Source organism: Amia ocellicauda, chromosome 4 (assembly GCF_036373705.1).
Source record: "Amia ocellicauda isolate fAmiCal2 chromosome 4, fAmiCal2.hap1, whole genome shotgun sequence".
Taxonomy (NCBI): domain Eukaryota; kingdom Metazoa; phylum Chordata; class Actinopteri; order Amiiformes; family Amiidae; genus Amia; species Amia ocellicauda.
In genome coordinates this window covers 41,815,651-41,836,851 of record NC_089853.1, presented here as the reverse complement: position 1 = coordinate 41,836,851, position 21,201 = coordinate 41,815,651, and the positions used below count along the sequence as shown (strand labels likewise).

The following is a 21,201-nucleotide window of genomic DNA, read 5'->3' as shown; positions in this document are numbered from 1 at the left end:
GTACAGCAGCGCACAAGACCTCCCTTTCTCCAGTCTGATCTATGGGGACAGATGACTGTTCTCTTGGCTTTGGTTTCTGTGCAGTGTGCAGAGGACAGTGCTGCTCCTCGTAAAAGGGTGTGGAAGCGTATGGCAGAGATTCCTGGAATAGCTTCCGGGCACAACTCGCTGTGGGTTTGAGAGTTTCCACCCATTAGCAACGCCTGTGTTCACTCCAGCATCTCAAGTTTTATCCAGCAGTAAAAATAGAGCACCAGCAAAGCTCAGCACTGAGAAGCACTGAATGTGTTAAATCACTCCTCCCTAGTTACCCGCCATGAGCCCCACCCCCACCCTCAGCTTCTCAATGTCAAGTGAAACAAAAAACGTCTCTTTTTGGAAACAACAGCTGCTTTGGTCTGATTGAGGGGCCTGTTTTTTTGTTTTGTTTTAGGCCTGAAATTTGCATGATTATTCGATTATTTTTGTATTGTAAGGCATTTATGTAGTTTTTTTGCTTTAAAAAAAAGCTGACAGGGCAAATCCTGAAAAAATTATTACGCTACACCAGTTGGGGTTCGGCTGTAGCTTGGAAGCTTTTGCTGATGTCGTTAAACAGGGAAAAGAGCATTTTAATTGGATATTGTGCAACTCTGACCCCTGCCTTATATCGCCAGGCTAGATCGTGGACTGTACTCATAGAGTATAAAGCTAGCTTTGCAAATGAGATTGAGAAATGGGGGTATATAAGAAACTGAATAAAATACACACAAATAAACACTGATCCAACTGATTCCAGTGCTAATAAACTGTTGAAAACATGGACCATGCATCGAGTGGCTTTGAAAATGCCACATGCAAGTACAATTAAATTGAAAATGAACGGATGTAAAATTGGAAAGTGTTGTAGACTCGGAGGTCGACGGTCATTAACGGTTTCTCAAAGGATTGTGGGTGGGTAGATTTACAAGGTTCACAGGGGTGTTTATTTGTGGAAATATCAGCCCTCTATCTTCATGTAGGAACTAAAAATAGACGGTAGACTGTTTCAGCTTGACAAATCCTTCCACTAAGGAAATCAGTGTTCCGAGCATCTTACAGACTTCAGCATCACTTGTGTCAGGAGATGCATTAGCTCTTTTTTTTTTTGTTTGTTGGTTTCTTATGATTTTTACCCCCTTTTGCTAAAGAAATCAAGGTGGCTGGTGTGATACAACAATCACAACCATTTGCATTCTTTTAACCCAGATCATTCAGTGACTTGCCTTGTCTGACGAGCTTTGGCAGCTGAAGATTTTTAGTATTGCTTTCCAGAAGTGCTTACACAGCTGTGCTCAGCTGACCCACTAAAGATTGGCTAGTCTAACATCCCCATGATGAGAGCTTCCCCTGGCCCTGTCAAATCAATACCTCATATAGCTCCACATCAGCCATTCAACTGGATGCTGATCAGTTAATTAAAATGGAGTAACTGGGTGCAGCTGAAATTAACAATTACTTTTAGATCTAAGCCATTGACACACGAATTGGTTTCATCAGGACATTTCAGTCCAGTGGGTATTAAACATGTCTTTAATGAGATTGCTCACCTCAGATGGGGGAAATTCCAGTATAGAACGTGTTAATCAGCATCTCAGCACTGAAAAAACAACAACAAACATTTTATTTTATTAATAAACAGTACAATTTTTAAGATCCAGGTTTATTTGAATTGAAATTGAAATATTGTTATGTTTGGGGAATTTTCGCCCAAAGATTGGACTATTTAAACAGTTTAAATCTATCTGACATCCAGGATTCCCTATACATTGTGCACTTGAACATGATACAAAGGAGCCTAGCCAGTACTCTGCAACTGAATTCCTAGATCGATATCTGCGGTGAATGGGTCCAGTGGGATTTGCTGTGCTCTTGGCTTTCAGCACCGAAAACAAGTAATCAGACAGAAGAATCTGAATGAAGGTCTACTACCACACATAGTAAGTGGAACAGCAGACAGAGACATAAATACATTTTCTCTCTTTAAAACAGTACCGGTAATGCCTTTTGTAGGGCAGATTTTAAAATATTGAGAATGGTTAGACACAAGTCCCTTTTTCCCCTTTCACATTTCCAGACACATATACAGGTGAATATGCTGAAGTATGACAATAAATGGATTTTGAGACAATCACCTGAGATCTGCGCCACACGAGGCAGGGAGTAGCCTATAATCTCGCTGGTGCCTGTGTGAAACGGGTAATCAACCGAGCGCAAAGTGCCATTTAGATCTCATTTTCCAGGGCTGTGCCGATATTGCTTATCCTTTCTGAGAATAACTTAAGATATAGATAATAAATCAAGAGCTCCACTGGAGAGCTTCGTTCCAGCTCCAGGCACTGTGCTCGGGTCCCAGGATGCACTGATGACTTGCGTGGTGATGCATCATGAAAAATGACAGCCCATGGAGGGTCATTACTTTCTGTAACGAGAGAAAAAAACTAAACAAAAAATGCAGGACAGATGGTTTTATTGATAGGATACCTTCTCCCTTCCACAGTGAAGCTTTGTGGTGTTGTACAGTTCTGCGGATATTTCATTCACCTGCGTTTGTTGACTGGGATAGTTTCTCTCCGCAATAAAAACTGTTTTCATAGCTGTAGTAGGGCAACAAAAAGCACAACCCTTATTTGTGTCCATCTTGATTTTAAAGAATTGACGGACTACAGCACTGCTTTCTTTTGATTTCTTCAAAGTTTGACACCTCAGTTATTAGAGGAAGGTTGTTTTTCTATGTACTGGATCATCTTTCTTTGACTACCTGCATTACAGTCAACTGAAACACAGAAGTAGAGAGAACCAATTACAGACAAAAACCAAAACAAGTGTTTAACATGTTTAATGATGTTATGGATATGTTTTTAAAAATGCCAAATTATTGTTTCTTAAATTTAAATTTCAATGTTTTGCCGTAAATCTGGTGTATGAGATGTAGATATATGAAGTTTTCAGGATTTAAAAAACAAACAGTGTTGTAATTAAGCTATCACTCACCAGCTTCACAGCAGACAGCCCTCATTTCAACTGAGATTCCTCCATATGTTAAAGACACTAATCTGAGCCACTAAATTTGAAATATGTGTATCTTTTCATTGCTACTGTTTTCAGTTCCAAGGTAGATACTAGATGACAAAGATCACCATTTTGGTGTATATATATGTATCCCAAGAGATTAAAAAATACCTAGAAGAGACCACATAAAATATGAGGTTGATGAAATGATGATAAGCCTTGAAGGTGTGACATGGAAAAAGAAGCTATAGAATGAAACAAGTGGAAACATCTTGGGGAGGCCTTCATCCAGCAGTGGATTGATATAGGCTGATGAAAACAAATGAACAATTTTGCAGTTGAAATTGACATTGCTGTATTCTAAAAAAAAAAAAAAAAAAAAAAAGACTTCTGCCTATTTAAACACAGTATTATGCAATTTTCAAACTTTATTTTCATGCCTGCAGATAAAACACATCAGTCTTATTTAAGCTTGGACATAAACTTGGCTTTTACCCAAAAATGCATATAGCTTAATTATTATAATTGTTTACAGATACAGTATTAATTGGGGGTAATTATTTAAAAATGAACACAAATATATTAACATTCTTTATATAATATTTAATAAAAAACATGCCTGTTTTCTCCAGATTTGAAAGGTGTTCTGTCAAGTATAATTTATAGATTGGAAAATGTTTAACAAGTTAATTTATTTTAATCCAGCCCCTGAAATAAATCTGAGAAAAAAGGCTCAAGGCATAAAACCCAGATGAACGTATCTGTGCTGATTTGTTTTTTTATGTTTGGGATCCTGTAGTTTGTATCAATTGGGACGGCGAATGCTCCATGTATGTTACATAGGGTTTATTGATGCAGCTTTCTGTTCCTAGCAGTTCATCTGTTTTCCCCATGAGCCAGTTTCAGGAGTAGAAAAAAAAAACTGTCTGTCAGAAATGCTGGCTTTTCTATTTATGGCTGTGGATTTTCTTGTTCTGGAACATGGCCAGGATACTCTGCCATAGCCCAGTGCAGAGCAATGCAGCCACTGGTGGTGTTAAAGAAGGCTGATAAGAAGTTTTACAGCCAACATCTCCATAACAAGCTAGTTTTACACGATCACATATTTTTAGGCGATGTTAGTACACCACTGCTGTCAAGTCCCACACATTCCTTCACACAGTTCAGCTTTATCCCATCTCTCAATTAGCACATAAACCCGTGTAACACAATTAACTCATTACAAGGAGTGGGAGTGGCCATCGGCAGGACTGAAGAGTTTGGATTGTTTTGGATAGGGAAGAAGTGATGATGGACAGTGTAGGGTTATTTGTCACGTATTCATCAGTATACTAAATCTAAGCAGCTTGGATGCGGTACACTTCATCACTCAGTCCTGACAAAACTCCCAAAGTGCCGGCTTTGGACAGTGAAGGGCCGGCAATTAATTTCACACTGCTGGGGGCTACTCGCCGGTTTGCGCTGTTAGAGTCCGAATCACACCAGTGACGTCCGCAAGTTCTAAACCAATTGGCCATTATCCAGGCACGTTGGCTACGCAGAATGTCCCCCGTTATATAAGATGTCTCCTTGCATTAGGTAATTTTTTTAGCTGCTGTGAACTAATCAGCTAAACTAGTCAGAGTCTCGCTTGGTATTGCTAGGGAAGCATTTTGAAAGTGATCCAACACAGGCATCTGAACAGTCAGTGCATGTGAACTCCTGTCATCTTTATCTGGCCAGCTAAATTCACTCTGACAGGGGATTTTTTTTATTTTATTTTTACCTCACATCTCAATAATAACGAATCCTTATATAAAGGTTACATAAACTGAACGATGCAATTAGCACAGACATGTGACCCACAGAAATGGTGGGCCAAAGCAAGTACAAGAGAGCTTGAGTAACCAATCATTAGGTAAGATGTATCTGCTACAGTTCATATTCAATACAGACTAGCGCCCAATTAGAGACTGAATTCGGGTTAAACAGGATACAGAGAGTCATGCACAGGCAGACTTTCTCATGTATTTCTCATATACAGCACACTGATAGGCCTCCTGAAAAATACATCATGCCAGTAAAAAACTTCTTGATATGGAGCTCGTATTAAAGTATTAAACCAAGTTGCGAGTCGAGGCGTAATCCTGGCTGTTGACATGTTTTGACGAGGCCTGCCATTTACACATTAATAGACCAAATTTACAGAGCTACGCAGATGCTTGCCGTTTTGGACACGAGCCACCTGTTTCTGTCAGCGGGGGGACACGTAATGAATGGAGACGTGCAGAGGACCTGATTAGTTGAGAGAGATGAATGATTAAACATGTTCCATAACTCCTTTCACTTGGAAGCTTGGGATTGGCTGGTGTGACCGGGCCGTGCACCGGGTCCTCTGGGAGACTGGACTCTGCTCAAAATTACACAAATGTTGCCATTTCCATTGACGCCGTAATGAGAGCTTCGTCTGCCACCAATTGACAATTATGGTTGTATTCAGTCACTGGAAGACTAAGCCCTTACTCCGGCACCTTTTATCTCTCGCCCATTAAAATTAACTTGTTGTTTGAAGTTTGCGAGTTTCCCCAAAAACTCCCCAGAGTGTCCACAGCGCACAGAAGGAGGGATTCACATTCCTGAAGGCATTGGAATTATGTATTCATTCACACATGTGGGCTTGTAGATTTATTTTGTGTGTTTGGATATTTTCCTTTGCATTGGGAAGTCATAGTTATGCCTTCATTTTCCAATAGTGTCCAGAGTGTTTTTAACACTTAAGAGGAACGCATAATTGATGTGGATATCTCTGCCAATGGAATCATAAACAAAAAATTCCCCCAAAGTTATTGCTACCAGGGCTTATATAGTCTTAACAAATGAAAACCATCTGTAGATTGCTATTATTCATTATAGACCATTTCAGGGAAAAGCATTTTGGTTTTCATGTAACCACTAAGCTAAGGAATGAGGCAGCTGATGTTAGCTGGACTTCATGGAGTTGGGAACCAGTAACAAGCTACAACAAGGTATGGGCTGTAAAAAAAACACTCGCACTGTTTGAAACAGAAGCGTAAATGCAATCCCAGCAGAACACATGTGGCAGAGCGGGTAAAGGTGATTTTCCCGAACCGCTGACGAAACCTTTTTTAAAGCAGTACAACTAATCCCTATTACCACTCACAAATATTGGCCCTCGCTTCTGCAATTCCCACTTGATCGTTTCCACTTAGAGGTTACGGACTCCTGACAGTGGAAAACATGACATGTCGTTTTGATTTGATAAGAGCAGCGTAGCGTTCGGTGCTCGGCTTTCTCGACGTCGGGGTGCTTGTTATACATCCTCGAGGGACGCAGAACACTCTTAACTAATTTCAGGCAGTGGATGAAAAAAAAAAGAAAACTGAGCCGAGCTGGTGGGTTGCCTGAGCTGAATGTGTAAGGGAGTGAGCGGCAGCGCAGGGGGAGGTGGCTGTGAATTATTTACATTCTACCATAATAGCTGGCACAGGGATGGGGAAAGCTGGTGTTTAATAGTCAGCAACACTTACTGATTCAGTGTCCACACTGTCGTCGGTCTTCAGTGTTCAGCGTAACTTCCATGGCTGTTTTAGTAGTTCCTTCCAAAGAACACTCCTCCACTGCAATTTGTAGAACAGACTGTATGGTATGATCCCTATAAATAAAAGTATTGCTGGAATATTTATTCCAGAAATAAAACGGTGCAGAAAAATGTCAGCGATAATTGTACTTGGCACCTTATTTTAAACACCTCTGATGTAAGTTGGCACAACCCGACTTGTGCCATCTGCATGTGACTTTCAGACATACCTTTATCATTTTTGTGCAGGAAAAAAAAGGACTGATCAGATTTCAATCACTTCTGCTTCCATTCAGGTCTGCTTGACCTTTTAATGAATCCATTCAAGAGGGCCGTCTGTTTGATTAGACTGCTTTCTCTCACCTGGTCCCAAAATGAGACGAGATGAAAAGAGGAAGAGACAGAGGTGGTGGGGCGGGGGATGGGGGGGTTGAGTGACCTTCTGGTTCAAAGAGCAAGTTCTTTGGAGAGATGTGAAATGTTAAGTGGGCAGATGCCTATGCTCTCTCACACTGCCATCCTGCAGAGACAGGACCTGGAAAATGTCAAACACAACCACGATCGATTTCAATTTCAGCTCACCGTTTTTCCCCCCCGTATAATAGACTTTGAGAATAATTGTCGGACCTCTGGTGGAACAGACGCCAGTGAAGCATTTCACGCTGCTGAAACGGAAGACCTGGTTGCTTCAGACAGGAAAGAATAGCGTAGAACACCAACATAATAAGCAGAAGTGACACCCAAGGTCTGTCTCACTCTCTGTCTGTCTGGGTGTGCATCACAGTCTTGAATGAAAGCCTACCTGACGGGCCCATTTGTTTTCAGAGTCCAGAGGTTTGCCAAAGCCGGGACCATGCTTTACAAATCGGTGCTCGTTAATGAGAAGCCAGTCAGACCTTTGGCAGGGCCTGTATTTATAGTACCGGGCAGTGAGCTTAATGAACATCAAATGTCAGCGATTCTCCAACCCAACACGTGCTCTTTGATTCAGTGTGTTGGCCTGTAGATGAAGAGGGGTTATGTGTACTTGGCGGGCCAATTTCTTTGAGTCCTGTTCCAATTGGAAGTTTATTTAGTCAGAGAAAGGATTCTCATTAAAGTTTTTTTTGTAGTTGTTGTCGGTTTTGTTTTCTCAATCTCCTAAACAGTCTGGGTGTTGCTCAGAGGTAATGTCTCATGACAAGGCTGAGAAAGACGCTTTGAGGACAGGGCTGTTCATTAGTGGTGTAGTGGCAAAGGCTCGAAGGCCGGCCTGTGGTTTCATACAATGGGCTTTTATGGAAAACAAGCAACCTCTCTCTCGATTCATTATGGGTTTTGCATTTTGATGTTTCTGTTTCTGAGACATTGATTCTGCAGGGGGGTGTTACATCATATTTGGCCACGCCATGCAGATAAACAATGTGACTGGTGGCCTTCAGGTACCTTCTGCAGTCGATACGTGGCAGATGCACCTAGCTATCCCCTATTGCTTGATACATATGGCGCACCACTCCCTGTGCAGCTGGTACACTTGCTGAAGCATTACTCAGCCCTGGACTGTGCAGATACATCTGGTCTCCTTTCACAAAGCCTTGGGAAAGCACTGAGTTTATGTGCCCTTCTGAAGCATGCAAAGGGAAAGAATTTGTGTCAAATGAAGGGAGCATGTAACACAGGTGCTACAGTTGTGGTATTCAAGGGCACTGTTTCAAATATTTAACACAAAAGAGAGAGTGAGAGAGAGAGAGAGAGCTGTAGCTATAGCTATAGAAAAGAGGATAAAGCAAGGTTAAGAAATCAAAGAATAGAATCAAATGCCCAGTTCTGACTTTTAAACTAGCTAAGTGTTGCTTTTCTGTTTTTTTCTTCAGCGTTGGGGGGAAAGGCGCTAGACTGATACTGCTGACACGGCTGAAAAACTGAAAACATTCTCATGACGTAGTTTTTACTTCATGGACACCAGTCCTAGAACATAAGTGTCTGATAAACATTTGTTTGCATCTTCTCTGACTTCCTCCCCTAATCCCTGTGTAAACCGAGATTAGGAACACAAGCAGGCTTACTTTCCCTCCCACCCAGGCGACGGCAGCCAAAAACAATGCATCTCTAACCAAGGCCAAAAGGAATGTGAAATCAGACAGCACAATAAGAGCAAAACAAGTCCTGTTCCTGAACCAGAGAGGGAATAATCTTGCCGTGCCTTCTGATCACAGCAGAACAGTGTATCCTTGGCGACCTGCAGCACAGCCATCTCGTTCTGTTCATCGCGGCTGGCAGGTGGGGGAGGGGATAGGTGAGGTTACGGGAGAGGGAGGCAGGGGTTATCCAATCAAAAGGGAAGTCACACTCTTCCCAGAGTGAGGGGCCCAGTTCCTAGCCCGAGGCTGCTTCAGGGTCGCATGTGGAGACTCCTGGCTGGAGCAGATGGCCGGGCTTTGGGCCAGGTCAGTGCGAGCCTGTGCAACTTGTCAGGTCTGTTCTCATTGTCTCTCCTCAGCACCAGTTGTCATCATCTCAGGTGTCCCCCGGGGGAATGGCATGCTGCCCAAATTTCACTTTCACAAACAGGTTAGCAGGAAAGAGTCATTGCTAACGAACACTCAGGGATTAATGCAACACATGGGCAACGTTCTCAAGTAGCTAAATATATCTATATTATAAATAGATGGATATATTTGTCTTTAATGTCCACGATTGCAAAAACAAACCAAACAAAAAAGCTTTCCACATATCAGACTCTTGAATTAGTTTTGTGAATCTTGTTTATTAGATTCTGCAGGGGATATTTATGCAAAATGTTCTCTCTTTCTTTGTAGCAAATGTAGTCCATCAATGCTGCAGTACAACGTGCATGAGTATAACGTATTTGCTTGGTCATTTTAGTCTGAAAGAAAAGACTCCTATTTCACATTTTCAAGTTTTCTTTTCTTGTTCCCCCTCAGAGAAGAGCCTCGTATCTTAAAAGGCTTTTCATCGGCTTTTACATTGAGAACTGTCAGGTTTCAAGGGGGGGGTTCGATTTTCTTTTTTTCCTCGTTTTTTTCCCCCTCTAATTTGTTCCGTTTGCTTCCTCCACTACAACTGAGTAATTGAGGGCACAAGCGGTTGTCATGGGAACCGCAGTGAATCCATTACTGTGTGAGCTGCAGTGGTGAGATGAACAGAGCTCTCGCTGGGCCCGTATAGACGAGGATTCATCCGATCTCAAACAGCCCTGGCTCCCGATTGGCTCACAGGAGAGGCAGTCAGTTGGTGTATACAATCGTTTGCTACTGGAGTTTAAAAACAAGGATATATATTTTCAGAGGAACGTAGGATGTTTTCAAAGTCCTTGCTAACTGTTCAAGCTGTGTTGTTCCGGCCCCTCTCCAACAGAATAGCAAATGAGGAGAGGGATTTTTCTCCTTTGAGGTGCGCCGGGGGGAAAAAGACTGTTTAGGGATTCACAATGCATCCTTAGTAAAAATCGGTTGTTTGTCAGCCCTTGAGGATACTGGATACTAGAGGAAAGAAATAATTGCTTTACAATTTTCCACCAGGAACAGGGGTCTTACGGTGAACCCATCGAATGTGTAACGTTTCATCATTCTTTATATTCTGCTGTATTATGACTGGGTTTAGATCCCTTGTCCCGGGCATTTGAATTAATGTTTTACTGTGGATATTAGGACCAAAATAACAAAACTACATTTATTAAAACACCAGGAGTGTGGCATACTGATGAGGGATTGAATCGTGATTGAACCTCTGAAAATAACTGTTCCTCCGCTTCACCGTTCTTGCACACTGACCCTGACAGAAGGGCGATGTCAACTCCCAAGATTTTAATCTCACTCCCCATACACAAACTAAAGCCTCCGCATTCGATTTGTCCGAGGGAGGACGCGAGACCGTTTCATTAGCAGGAAATGGAGACTCGTTTTTTCCCTCTCCCAGGTCATGACCCCTCTATCCAGGATGATCAAGGCTCACCGTGCTATAAATTCCCAATCTAGCCAACTCAGCAAACACCCCCACCCCGCCCCTTTCTAGCAGCCTGGATGATTTGCTTTCAAATATCCTACAAAATGCAGGGGCGGTGAGGGGCACAGAATAAAAGTCTGTCTTTGTTGTCTTTCCTTAGCCTAATCCCCCACACACACACTTACCCCCACAACAATATCGTCTTGATATGGCACAGTCGTCTGAGAGAGAGGACTTAAGTCTGCTTAATTATCTCAGAACTCCAGCGATTCTGCTTAATGTGATACTCAAGGGAGCGATTATGTAATGCTGGGATTTTCTTTTTTTTTTCCTCCCCCATCTATTCTGCTTAATTGTGCTCTCTGAAATGTCTCCTTTGTTACATCCTGTTAACTGATTCACACCCTGCTTAACATACAAATGGCAATGGAATTGATTGCTGTGTTCGGTCTTTTGCTCTCCTTGTAGGCCAAGTCATCATGGTGGTGGTGTTTTTTTTGTTTTTTGTTTTTTTTTAATTGTTAACTGTGGAAAAAAGAGAGAAAAGGCCAGCTGCTCCCTTTGATCCCATTAGGCTTCTGTGTTGACTGCTTCTTAAGTTAAATAATTACAATAATAATAATCATAGCCAATTACCAACAGCCAATCTAAGAACCTGGGAATTAAAAGGATTATTCTCAGGCTATCGAGCACCTGACCTTGAAATGTAGTTGTAATGTTACCAAACACTGCCAAAAAAGAAAAGGAAAAACATGTCACTTGTCAATCTTGGGCAATCTGCAACACTAATGCTAATTTGTGTCAAAGCACAGACAAATATCGTAACTGAGCCGATACCCTCGGAGAGGGAAAATGTACCTTGCGAATAAGTAACACGGCAGTTGGAATTGAAGCGAAAGATATGGGAGGGGGGATACTAGAACAAAGGAATAAAAAGAAAGCTGGGTTGTGCTAGCCCAGCTGTTTTCTTCATCATGGAAAATTGTCTATGAATTGTTTGCTGTCTTTCCACAATTCAAGGCCTAGCTTTGCAAAACTAATAATAACTGCACATCATATCATGTACCAGACAGTCTTACTTTGACACAGCATTTATGACTAAAAGCCCAGACGGGTGATTATTCATTTGCAGGGCTGCAGTTTCCAGGAGGAGAGAAGGATAAAAGAAACAAACTCTTGACAACTTTATGGTTTTCCATTGCTGTATTTACCTCGAGTTAGCTCAGTGTGGCTGTGTGTCCCATACCAAGTCTCAGGTCTCTTGTGCTAGTATTGTTAGAATAAGCCAGCAGATTGCATCAGCTTGGCGGTGCGTGGGAAAGCCTGTGGGATTCGGGAGCTGGGGGTGTGCGTGTGGCTGAAGAATGAGCACAGGGAGGAGGAGAGGGAGATGGACGCCCAGCCCGAGGCAGCATTAGCTCCCGTGAAAACCACTCGGACAAGATTTCAATCTCTCCTTGGCACCTGCACTAAATCAGCTTGAATTTTGTCCGTGAAGCTCAGATCTCAGAGCGTCTTACTGCTGACTCGGTGCTGAGCGCTAGAATCAATCACAGACTGTTTATTTTTTTTTTATTAGTAGATCACCTGACGGGGAGGGATTGTTTGCTATTTTTCCATGTACAGTGTAAACAGTTTCCAGAGGTGAAGTCACAAGTAATTAGCACTAGTAGGCTGCTACTTAAGCTAAGGAAGAATGTGGGAAACAGAGTCAAGGGGATTTGGGGTTGAGTTTTCAGATTGCAGTTGCTGGTTGAAATCCAATAAAATCCAATCTAGCTGCCTTCCAGAAACAACAGCAATTGCTTAAGGGTTGAAATCTTGTCCCACTATATTAAGCAGCCTAAAGACAATGTCTCAGCTGAGGGTGCACTGTTTGTTTACAATTATATTTTGTTATTATGTTGTCTTTTCATGTTTTCCCCCCTCACTCCAACTGTAATGGGTTGCCATGGAAATCTCCCGGATAGCTTACACTGTGAAGATGTAGATTACTCTCTCTCATCCCACGACATAAATAAATATATAAACCCAGTAAATTGCAGGTAACCCGAAGAGCATTGTTAGTGACATCTATATATCCTTACCGGATAAATAAATCCATACTAGCAGGATTTGCAAATTATTTCAGAGCTTGTTTACATCTCACACCAGCGATGCAATAAATTAAATGTCGACTGCCTATAAAAATGTGAGGGATCTCCATTACTGTGATAAATGTAAATGTGTTTCAAATCTGTGCTGTAAAATATTCAAATACCGCCTATGGTTATGGCTTTTATGCATTGAATCATGGTGCATTTTGTCTTTTAGAGCTCTCTGAAGAAAAGGGGAGCTCGTGTGGTCAATAAAACAGACAAGAAAACATCCCCTCAGGTAATGTATATCATAGTTTTCACTTGCTTCAGATAGAGATATTGTCCCTGCCTAAGACAATGTTGGAGGCAAAATACACACATATCAATTACCCAAAACCCTAGGGTCAGGGCATAGGATTTTTCTTTAATGTTAATTACTTGTTTGTTACGGCCAAGCATGCACTACCATTAAGTTTAATGAGAACATAGGAGACGTGGCTATAAAATTCCTACTGTCTTTAATTACTTAGAGGCAAAGCACTGCAGTTTAAGAATAAGACTTAAATGTTATGTATATAAGTCAGAGAACTGTCAAACTCTCACTTCTGCTCACGTTATTATACGTTAAAGGGTTTGAAGTGCCTGTGATAATTACAGCTGTCCTGATATGTGTCACAGGCAGTTGTTTCAGAAAAAACGCAGGAAAGTTAAATCTTTCAACCAGGAAAGCTTTCAGTAACCAAACGCCTCCCCATACTGCTCCGGTTCGGTTTCCAGAATGATGTGCTTTATAGAGAGAATAAACACTCTGTGAACAACTCCCCCCACCCTCCTGTCATACACAAATCTAGGCTTCACATTTCTACATGCTTCAATACCTCCCTGTATACTTATAGTTCAGGATGTGTAGTCACTGTCAATAAAAACATCTTAGTTGAGGATGTTAATGTGATTACCACTAAGCAAGAGACAGAATTGTACCAAAGATCATCTGAAGCAACTAACAAGAAAAGAGTAGACTCTGCTAGGCAGGCTTCAACTTCATACTGGTCCAGGCAATTAAAATGCTTCTTGTTTTACATGGCTGAGTTATTTATTCACAGTCATTTCAGATTACATGCAAAGCGAGAGATGACTTTTGTCGTTTTATAAAAGACTTGTGAGACAACCTTCTTAGTTTTACCCAAAGCCAATCCTTTTCATGTTGTTGAACTTCAGGAGGACAGCGCTGACATCAAGTGCCAGCTGCACTTCGCTAAGGAGGAATCAGCCCTCATGTGTAAGAAGCTGACAAAGATGGCCAAGGACAACGACAGTATGAAAGAGGAGCTGGTGAAGTACAGGTCACTGTACGGAGACTTGGACATCTCACTCTCGGTGGAGGAGGTGGCCGACTCCCCGCACACCAGGGAGGCGGAGCTGAAAGTCCATCTCAAGCTGGTGGAGGAGGAAGCCAACCTCCTGAGCCGGAGGATAGTGGAGCTGGAAGTGGAGACCCGGGGCCTGAGGGCAGAGATGGAAGACATGAAAAGCCAGGAGTTCCAGGGCCATCTGGTTATGGCTCCCGGCTGCTATGGGGAATCCAGGGAGAGCATGATGGAGCTGAAACGCCACCTGCAGTTTGTGGAGGAAGAGGCCGACCTTCTGAGGAGGTCGCTTTTGGAGATGGAGGAGCAGAACAAGCTGCTGATGAATGAGCTCAACAAGTACAAGTCAGAGCACGACTTGGACACCACCATGTCAGAGGACAGCTGCTCGGTGATGAGTGAGCCCTCGCAGGAGGAGCTGCTGAACGCCAAGCTGCAGATTGGTGAGCTCAGCGGGAAGGTCAAGAAGCTCCAGTACGAGAACCGGGTCCTGCTCTCCAACCTCCAGCGCTGCGACCTGGCCTCCTACCAGTCAACCAGACTCTCCATGGAGACAGACGCGGAGGCTGGGGACTCTGCTGAATGCGTCCCGAGCCAGATCCGGAGAGAAGGCCCTATCGGAGGGGAGAACGACTCCAGGGAAGATCAGGAGAAGGCGACCATGATCCGGAGCAACAGCAACCCGGACAACTACGAGGTCTGTGGCTCCCAGTGCCTCAGAAGCAAAGACTTTGATACTCTGCTCACCATCAAAGATCAGGCCGGACTCGTTAGCAAAGCCATCGAACTGTTGATATCAGACTCCAATGGGTTCTCATCCTATCCGAAGATCTGCCCTTCCATTGATTCCTCAGAGCAGGCTTTGAGCGACAGCCTTGATAGGAACGAGGCCTCAAGTGACTTAAAGCTGGTCAGTGCCCTTAACAACAGGCTGAGTGCCTTGCAGAGAGAACTAACCACCTTCATGGACAAGGTAGACAACCTCGGGGACTCAAGCAGGGAACAAATTGAAGGAGCCTCGCCGCTACCTCTTCTTTCAGAGTCAGGGAGCTTTATATCCACCATGCCTTCCGTATCCCAAGACAGCTCACCAGATGGCCTAAGCAAAGAAATCAATGCTGATCAGAAGGTAAGCATCTCCTTTCAGCCAATATTCCCCAGTGGTGATTTTTTTTTCTTTGCTTATTTACCATGCTAAAGCTTACTAATATTCTTCAAACACTAAAACCTCTATGATTCGAAAGATGGCAAAACTAGTGTGCATGGAACAAACCTAAAACGCCACCAAGTCCCAGATAGAACTCTAGCCTAATGGAGTGTGCATGTTATGGAAGGTGGTCCGTGTAGTCGCTCTGGCTGTGCCCAAGGACACGCTGACCTTGAATTGTGAAATCAGTTTGACATTGGGATGTGTACACTCTATCATCCAATGACAAATTTTAGTCATATATCCTCTGTCTCTGTCGCTAACTTATTAATGGTTGGGGCAAAACGTATATCTTTCCCAACTCCAAACAAGTGAGAGGCAAATTAGCTGTTGACTACAGTGCCTGCTCAGTACAGAGACTGGAGTCCAGTTATACGGCCATGCTGGTGAGAGCAGGACTGCCTTCCCTGAACATCCAGGCTGATTAGAAGAGAGCTCTATTAGCTGCACACTGGTGTGGGACATCTGAGTGTCCCGTCCCCCTCCTTCTCACTGCATGGGCACCATGACCGGTGTTTGCACACTTTTTCCCTTTTCTTCTCTCTTTGTTTTCTTTCCCCAATGCCAAATCCAGCCCATACTCCTGCTCATTGTTCTTTTGGTTTCGTTTTCCACACTGTCTTACGCCTCTGTGATAAAGCTGTTTTTCCTTTACATACTTTTCTTCGTCTTGTAGTTGTTTCGATGTTTACGAGAGCCATTTTTTTATGTATTTTCTGTTTTGCCCCCGCCCCACTTCCTGAACTCCCACCTCCCCACCTCCTTACCCTCTGTACTCCTGCACAAACCTGCTCCCCTCTTTCCCTTCCCCCCATCCTCCCTTTCACCCTTGTCTCTCCCCCTCTGCCCTTCCTCCCCTCTCTTTATCCTTTGTTTTGTTTTCATTAACTTGCCCATGCATGCATGCAGCAGCCTGACTTTAGGGACCAATCAGAGTGCCAAGTTGGAGGTCAAAGCCAGGGTCTTCCAGAGGTGCCCCGGAAAGGCACAGAGGGAGACGACAACAGAGACAGCAACAAAGACCTCAAGTGCTACGGACGAGATGACAAGGAGACTGATACAGCCAAGGTACTGCCGGGCCTCTTCCGCATTCACACAAGTGGCATGATACTGATAGGAAGCTTGGAATAGCAGGGAGATTTATATAGTGCCAATTATAAACAGGAGAAACTTGATAAACATTTTTAAATGATGAAATTAAATTGATCTTTACTTTCAACACAAGCTCCGTATTTGCTGTGTTTTTCAATATATTGGATTTTCATTACATATATACCAGATGCTACTGATTTGTCACTCAATTACTATAATATGACAGACCACATAGACAATGATTCATTTGTGGTGTTTTGCCAAAATTCACTGGACTTGCAGGTCATCCAATTTCTGTAAAGCCAACACAACAATACACTCAGTTGATAAAATAAACATCTCATTTAGCCTGAACCCTCAAAATAAACAAACAGAATAACTCTCTGTAACAAGTGGTCATGTATATTGTGATTTATTCATATTGAAAGGGATGTAATGAAATGAGGCATGGTATACGTCATGTTTACACTGTAGATAATCCAGTTACATAATTTGCATCATATTGGAGTTAAGTATCTTTTATAAATGCAATAAAATAAACTGAAATATGTGATTTGCTATTACGCCCTCCCTTCTGGTTAAAGGTCAATTGTCTTATAAGCTCTAAATGCCATGCTGAGTCCTAAAGCCCACTGGAAAACAAGTATTAGATGAATCGCTGGCAACAGGATGGTAAACTGGGGGCGGTTTGCTAGAATTTGGTGGGCTAATGGATTGAACACATCACGGTTATCCTGACCTCAGCTTAACCTTCTGCTGCCCAGAATCCAGCTGGGCTATTGTAACACTACAGTCATATCTCCATACTGTGAGAATCAAGAGCTGCCACCAAATCCACTTTGAGCCGAGTCATTTCTCTCTTCTCAAATGTCGCTTTTGTGGACAGCGCAGGGGCCTGAGTGCTGGCGACTTGGCACAGTCATTTCAATAAAAAACAGAGGCACTCGAAGCTCAATAGTGTTCAAGCTGAGATTAACAAAGCAACCGCGTTCAGACACTCAATACATTCTCCCTCGGGAAACAATTTGAACAGACATACTTACATAAGGCTGTAACCCTAATGGGCAGAAAGTCGTTTTGGCTGTGAAGATTAATATTCTGCTTTACAGTGTTTTTCCAATAATAAGAGGAAAGAAAGAGGAGTCTGCTTTACATTCTGGAATAAATATTCATTCTCGGGAACACCTGACTGAGCATGCTTCTGTTTTGTCTCCAATGCAATGGTGAAGCAAATTGCTTGAAATGACATTTTCCAGGCCTGTGGTCTATTGAAATACAAAGCTGCATGGAGCACACGGCATCCAATATTGGCATTAGTTAGTACATTTGAAACCGGCCTGTCATTGTGTTTCTTAATTCTCTCATTTCAAGGACTCAGTTTATTTAACTTTATTATGTTTTAAACCCCACAAAAGCCCCATGCATATTAGATGGTGGTTTTGCTCATTAAAATTCATGGAAGCCTCACAGTGAACCTACAGGGGAGTGTAAATGCTAATAGGGCTGAATGATTACAATGGTACATTTAAACTGTGAGGAAAGAAATGGCTTCTTTGAAGTGGGGGGTTGTTTAATTAATTAATTCCCCAGCCTACTCCACTCTCTTCGTGTCGCCCTGCAGCACGTGGTACAGATCAGGGAGCTCCAGACTCTTCTCTCGCAGGCCAAGGAGAGCATCCAGGGAATGCAGGAGCAGCTGTCCCAGGAGAGAGAAGCTCGCAGGGAGGACTGCGAGAGCTGCTCCCAGAAACTCCTGCAGGTAAGAGGAAAGGACACCCGACTGTCTAAGAATGCGTCTTTCGCTCCAGCACAACAGACGTCCTTGAGAAGATCACTGCGCCCCATTTCAGATCACTTCTCCTGAGACACTCACACACAGACACACCACACTGTAGACTATAAATATGGTTTCAATAGCAGCAGGGCTGTAAAAACCACTCAATTTTCACAGGATTATTCTCTGTGCTCTATCTTGTCTTGCCTCCAGCTCTGCACTGTAGACCCTAATACACCGCCAGTCATTCATTCTCTTTTCTGCAGGGAACAGAGTGAATGGACGACAAATAGACTTTTACTGAACCTGTACTATTGCAGTGGCCTAAAATTTGCATTTCTTCACCTATTGAATGATGTAATGCATATTCTTGGAGCAGTGGTGCAGTCGGTGCAAATGATGTTGGAATTGCAATTTGACTCCACTAGAATATCAATTAACAGCTGCATGATCATTCAATTTCTAGTCACAAAGGTTACATTTAAACATCATTACTTACGACCCCAATGTACCAATGTTGTTTTCATTGGGTTGGGCTTCAGCCTCACGTGTGCTGTGCCTCCTCTCTCTCCATACAGCTGAAAGAGGAGCACCAAAAAGCCCTGGTGCGCCGTGACTTCGAGCTGCAGAGTCTGAACCTGCAGACACGACTGCAGCAGAAGTTCTGGAGCCAGGAGAGGAACCTCATGGTGCAGGAGTCCCAGCAGCTCAAGCAGAGCCTGCTCCTGCTCAACCTAAAGCTCAGGTGGTTCCTGAAGCAGTGGAGACTTGGCAAGAAGCTGGACACTGAGGGAAAGGACATTCTGGAGGTAGGTACTCTCTCAATGTGGCTAAGAAAAACAAACGTTTCAGTTCAAATGTTAACATAATGGGTTTAATCATGCTCGTCCAAGACCCTCAGGAAGGCTCAGCTCTTTATTGGCTGTTGTTGGTTTTACCAGGTTAACAGTGTGAAAGATCTATACATGCTTATTGAAGAGGAAGGGCTGGCTGCTCACCAGCTCGATAACAAGACGGCCACCGTCGATGACCAATCCCAGAGCTCGACAGCGCTTACAGACAGCCTCGCTGACAAAAACTACAAGCAGGTACTTGGAGGGGGGAAGGTTACAGCTGGGTGCATGGCGGTGCAAGTCCTGACATTCTGGCACCGTTTATTGTTTACAGACGCACTCTGTGGTGAACATGGCAGGCCATTGCTGTTGAAGATCCCAGCCTATAATTCATCTCCATTAGCTGTGGTTTGTGGCTGTAAAGTGCAATTTGTTCAAGGACTGCTTTGCTGTACACAGGCGATCAGGTGTCCCATCTTTTCTTGATTTCCGTTGTCATCTTTGCCCTGTCTATCTGGAAACGGCTTAATGTCTGTAGCCAGCGTGAATCATCCGTCACCACTCCCTCCTGTCAAAGGAATCTTCTGACGGTGTAATCGCTTCTCTTCCTAGGCTGGTCTCCAGGCAATCCTTGTCCCTCTTAAACTCACCAAAGCATTTCCCAAGATAGGGCAGGGGGTTTTAAAGGGGGAAATGGATGGTGCTTCTGTTCTGGCGGTACAACACAGCACCCAGTCACTGTGCTGGTTTTGACGAGAGTCTCTCCTCTGGTAGGCGGGCGGGCTGGGCGGCGTGCTGGCAGACCTGAAGGAGGCGCTGCGGGACCTGAGCACAGAGCTGCGGGAGGAGAGTCACGGCTCTCAGGAGCTCACGCAGCAGTTCGCCAAGGCCAAGGCCTCCTGGGAGGTGGAGAGGACCGAGCTGAAGTGCCACATCACCCAGGTGAGCTCACGCCTGCCGCCCACTGCCTGCTTTCGGCACCCTTAGGAACGCTCGGGCCGGTGACCTGCTGTTACTTGTCATTCAGCGTGCCGAGGCCTGCACCACAGAGTGTGTGAAGAGAAGGCAGGAAGTATACTGGAAAAGGTGCACTATTTTGTTTTTATCACATACGTATAGAAAATGGCTAGGATTTCGACGAAACCTGCAATATCACAACTTAAGCCTGCCTTAATTAATGGTACCTGACACGGCTGCTCACGTAAACCATTAAGGATAAATGGGTTTGTGGAGGTGAGCAACCCAACCCTGCCCCTGATCTTTGAGGCAACACGGCTGTTTACATAGCTGTGCAAGGCGAACAGAATGAAACCAGATATGAACTGGGCTGAAATTAGGTTTCCATTGTTTGCATGCATTGCAGCACAGGATGGCTAAATACAGTCATGGAAATTAAAAAGTAACAGTGCAATTCAAATACCAATGCTGATGTTTATATGAAAGATAATTGTTCCTCGTTAAGCATAGTTTTTGTTATGAAGCTTATACATCGTTTTATAATGTGCAAAAAAATACTGGTCAAATGCTTTATAACATTGTAATACATTGTATCTGCCGTTTAAAGCCACCTTTGTGACTGGAGTTTGCAACTGCTTATTCTAAAGGCTTTAATTACCAGACCAGTGACATTTTGAATAGGTTTTGTTGCTGCCAAGGCAGATAATGTGGACAGTGTGAAAAGGAAAGCTGTGTTTTATTGTCGCAGTCGAGCTGCTTGTAACGGGGCCCCACTAAACGGCGCTGAAGAAGTCTGCTCACAAAAATGCCATTAAGCACACACTGCACCATTGGGAGAGAATTGATAGCTCTAGGCTGGGTGGTCTTTGAAGCGTTTTGATTTTCTCCGGCCTCCCCTGTTCACTGTGGGTTTTGAAGGCCAGGTCGCGTTCATGACTCAGGCTCATCTCAGTGGCAGGTGGGTCAGCGCAGTTCAGCGTGATGTGGGGAATCTCAGCATCGCTGTACTACCTGACCTCTGACCTGTGATTCCAACATCACCAAGCAGTAGTTAACTTCCCACTGAACACTTACAAACCCCCTCTGTGGAGTGTCATAAGTGGGGGTTTAATAGGTACTTGATTAACTCCTATATTGACATTCGATAATGTAAATTGAAGGTTAATGGATGTGCAGTGTGTGATAAATTATACTTGTGGGCCGTGAGGGGTGCATGCAGTCGGACAGCGGACATTTGTTTTATTATTCATAGTTTGCAAGGGGTGATGTTTTATGGGTTACTTATGATCTCCAACTGTCTAAGCTGAAAACAATTTGATAGGTTTAAATATGAGTCCACCC

At 43.5% G+C, this 21,201-nt stretch overlaps 1 protein-coding gene across 2 annotated transcripts in view; it reads left to right on the top strand.

The window, feature by feature from the left end:
• Positions 1–21,201, top strand: part of mtcl2 (microtubule crosslinking factor 2) — a 38,954-nt gene that overhangs the window by 7,940 nt on the left and 9,813 nt on the right. Inside the window, exons 4-10 of one of the 2 annotated variants that reach the window (XM_066702306.1) lie at positions 12,866–12,928; positions 13,849–15,126; positions 16,117–16,272; positions 17,918–18,055; positions 18,649–18,879; positions 19,012–19,158; positions 19,678–19,845. In XM_066702306.1, coding sequence (XP_066558403.1) covers positions 12,866–12,928; positions 13,849–15,126; positions 16,117–16,272; positions 17,918–18,055; positions 18,649–18,879; positions 19,012–19,158; positions 19,678–19,845 — 2,181 coding nt within the window. Of the gene's footprint in view, positions 1–12,865; positions 12,929–13,848; positions 15,127–16,113; positions 16,273–17,917; positions 18,056–18,648; positions 18,880–19,011; positions 19,159–19,677; positions 19,846–21,201 lie in introns of both variants that reach the window. The other variant, XM_066702305.1, reaches the window with a different exon arrangement.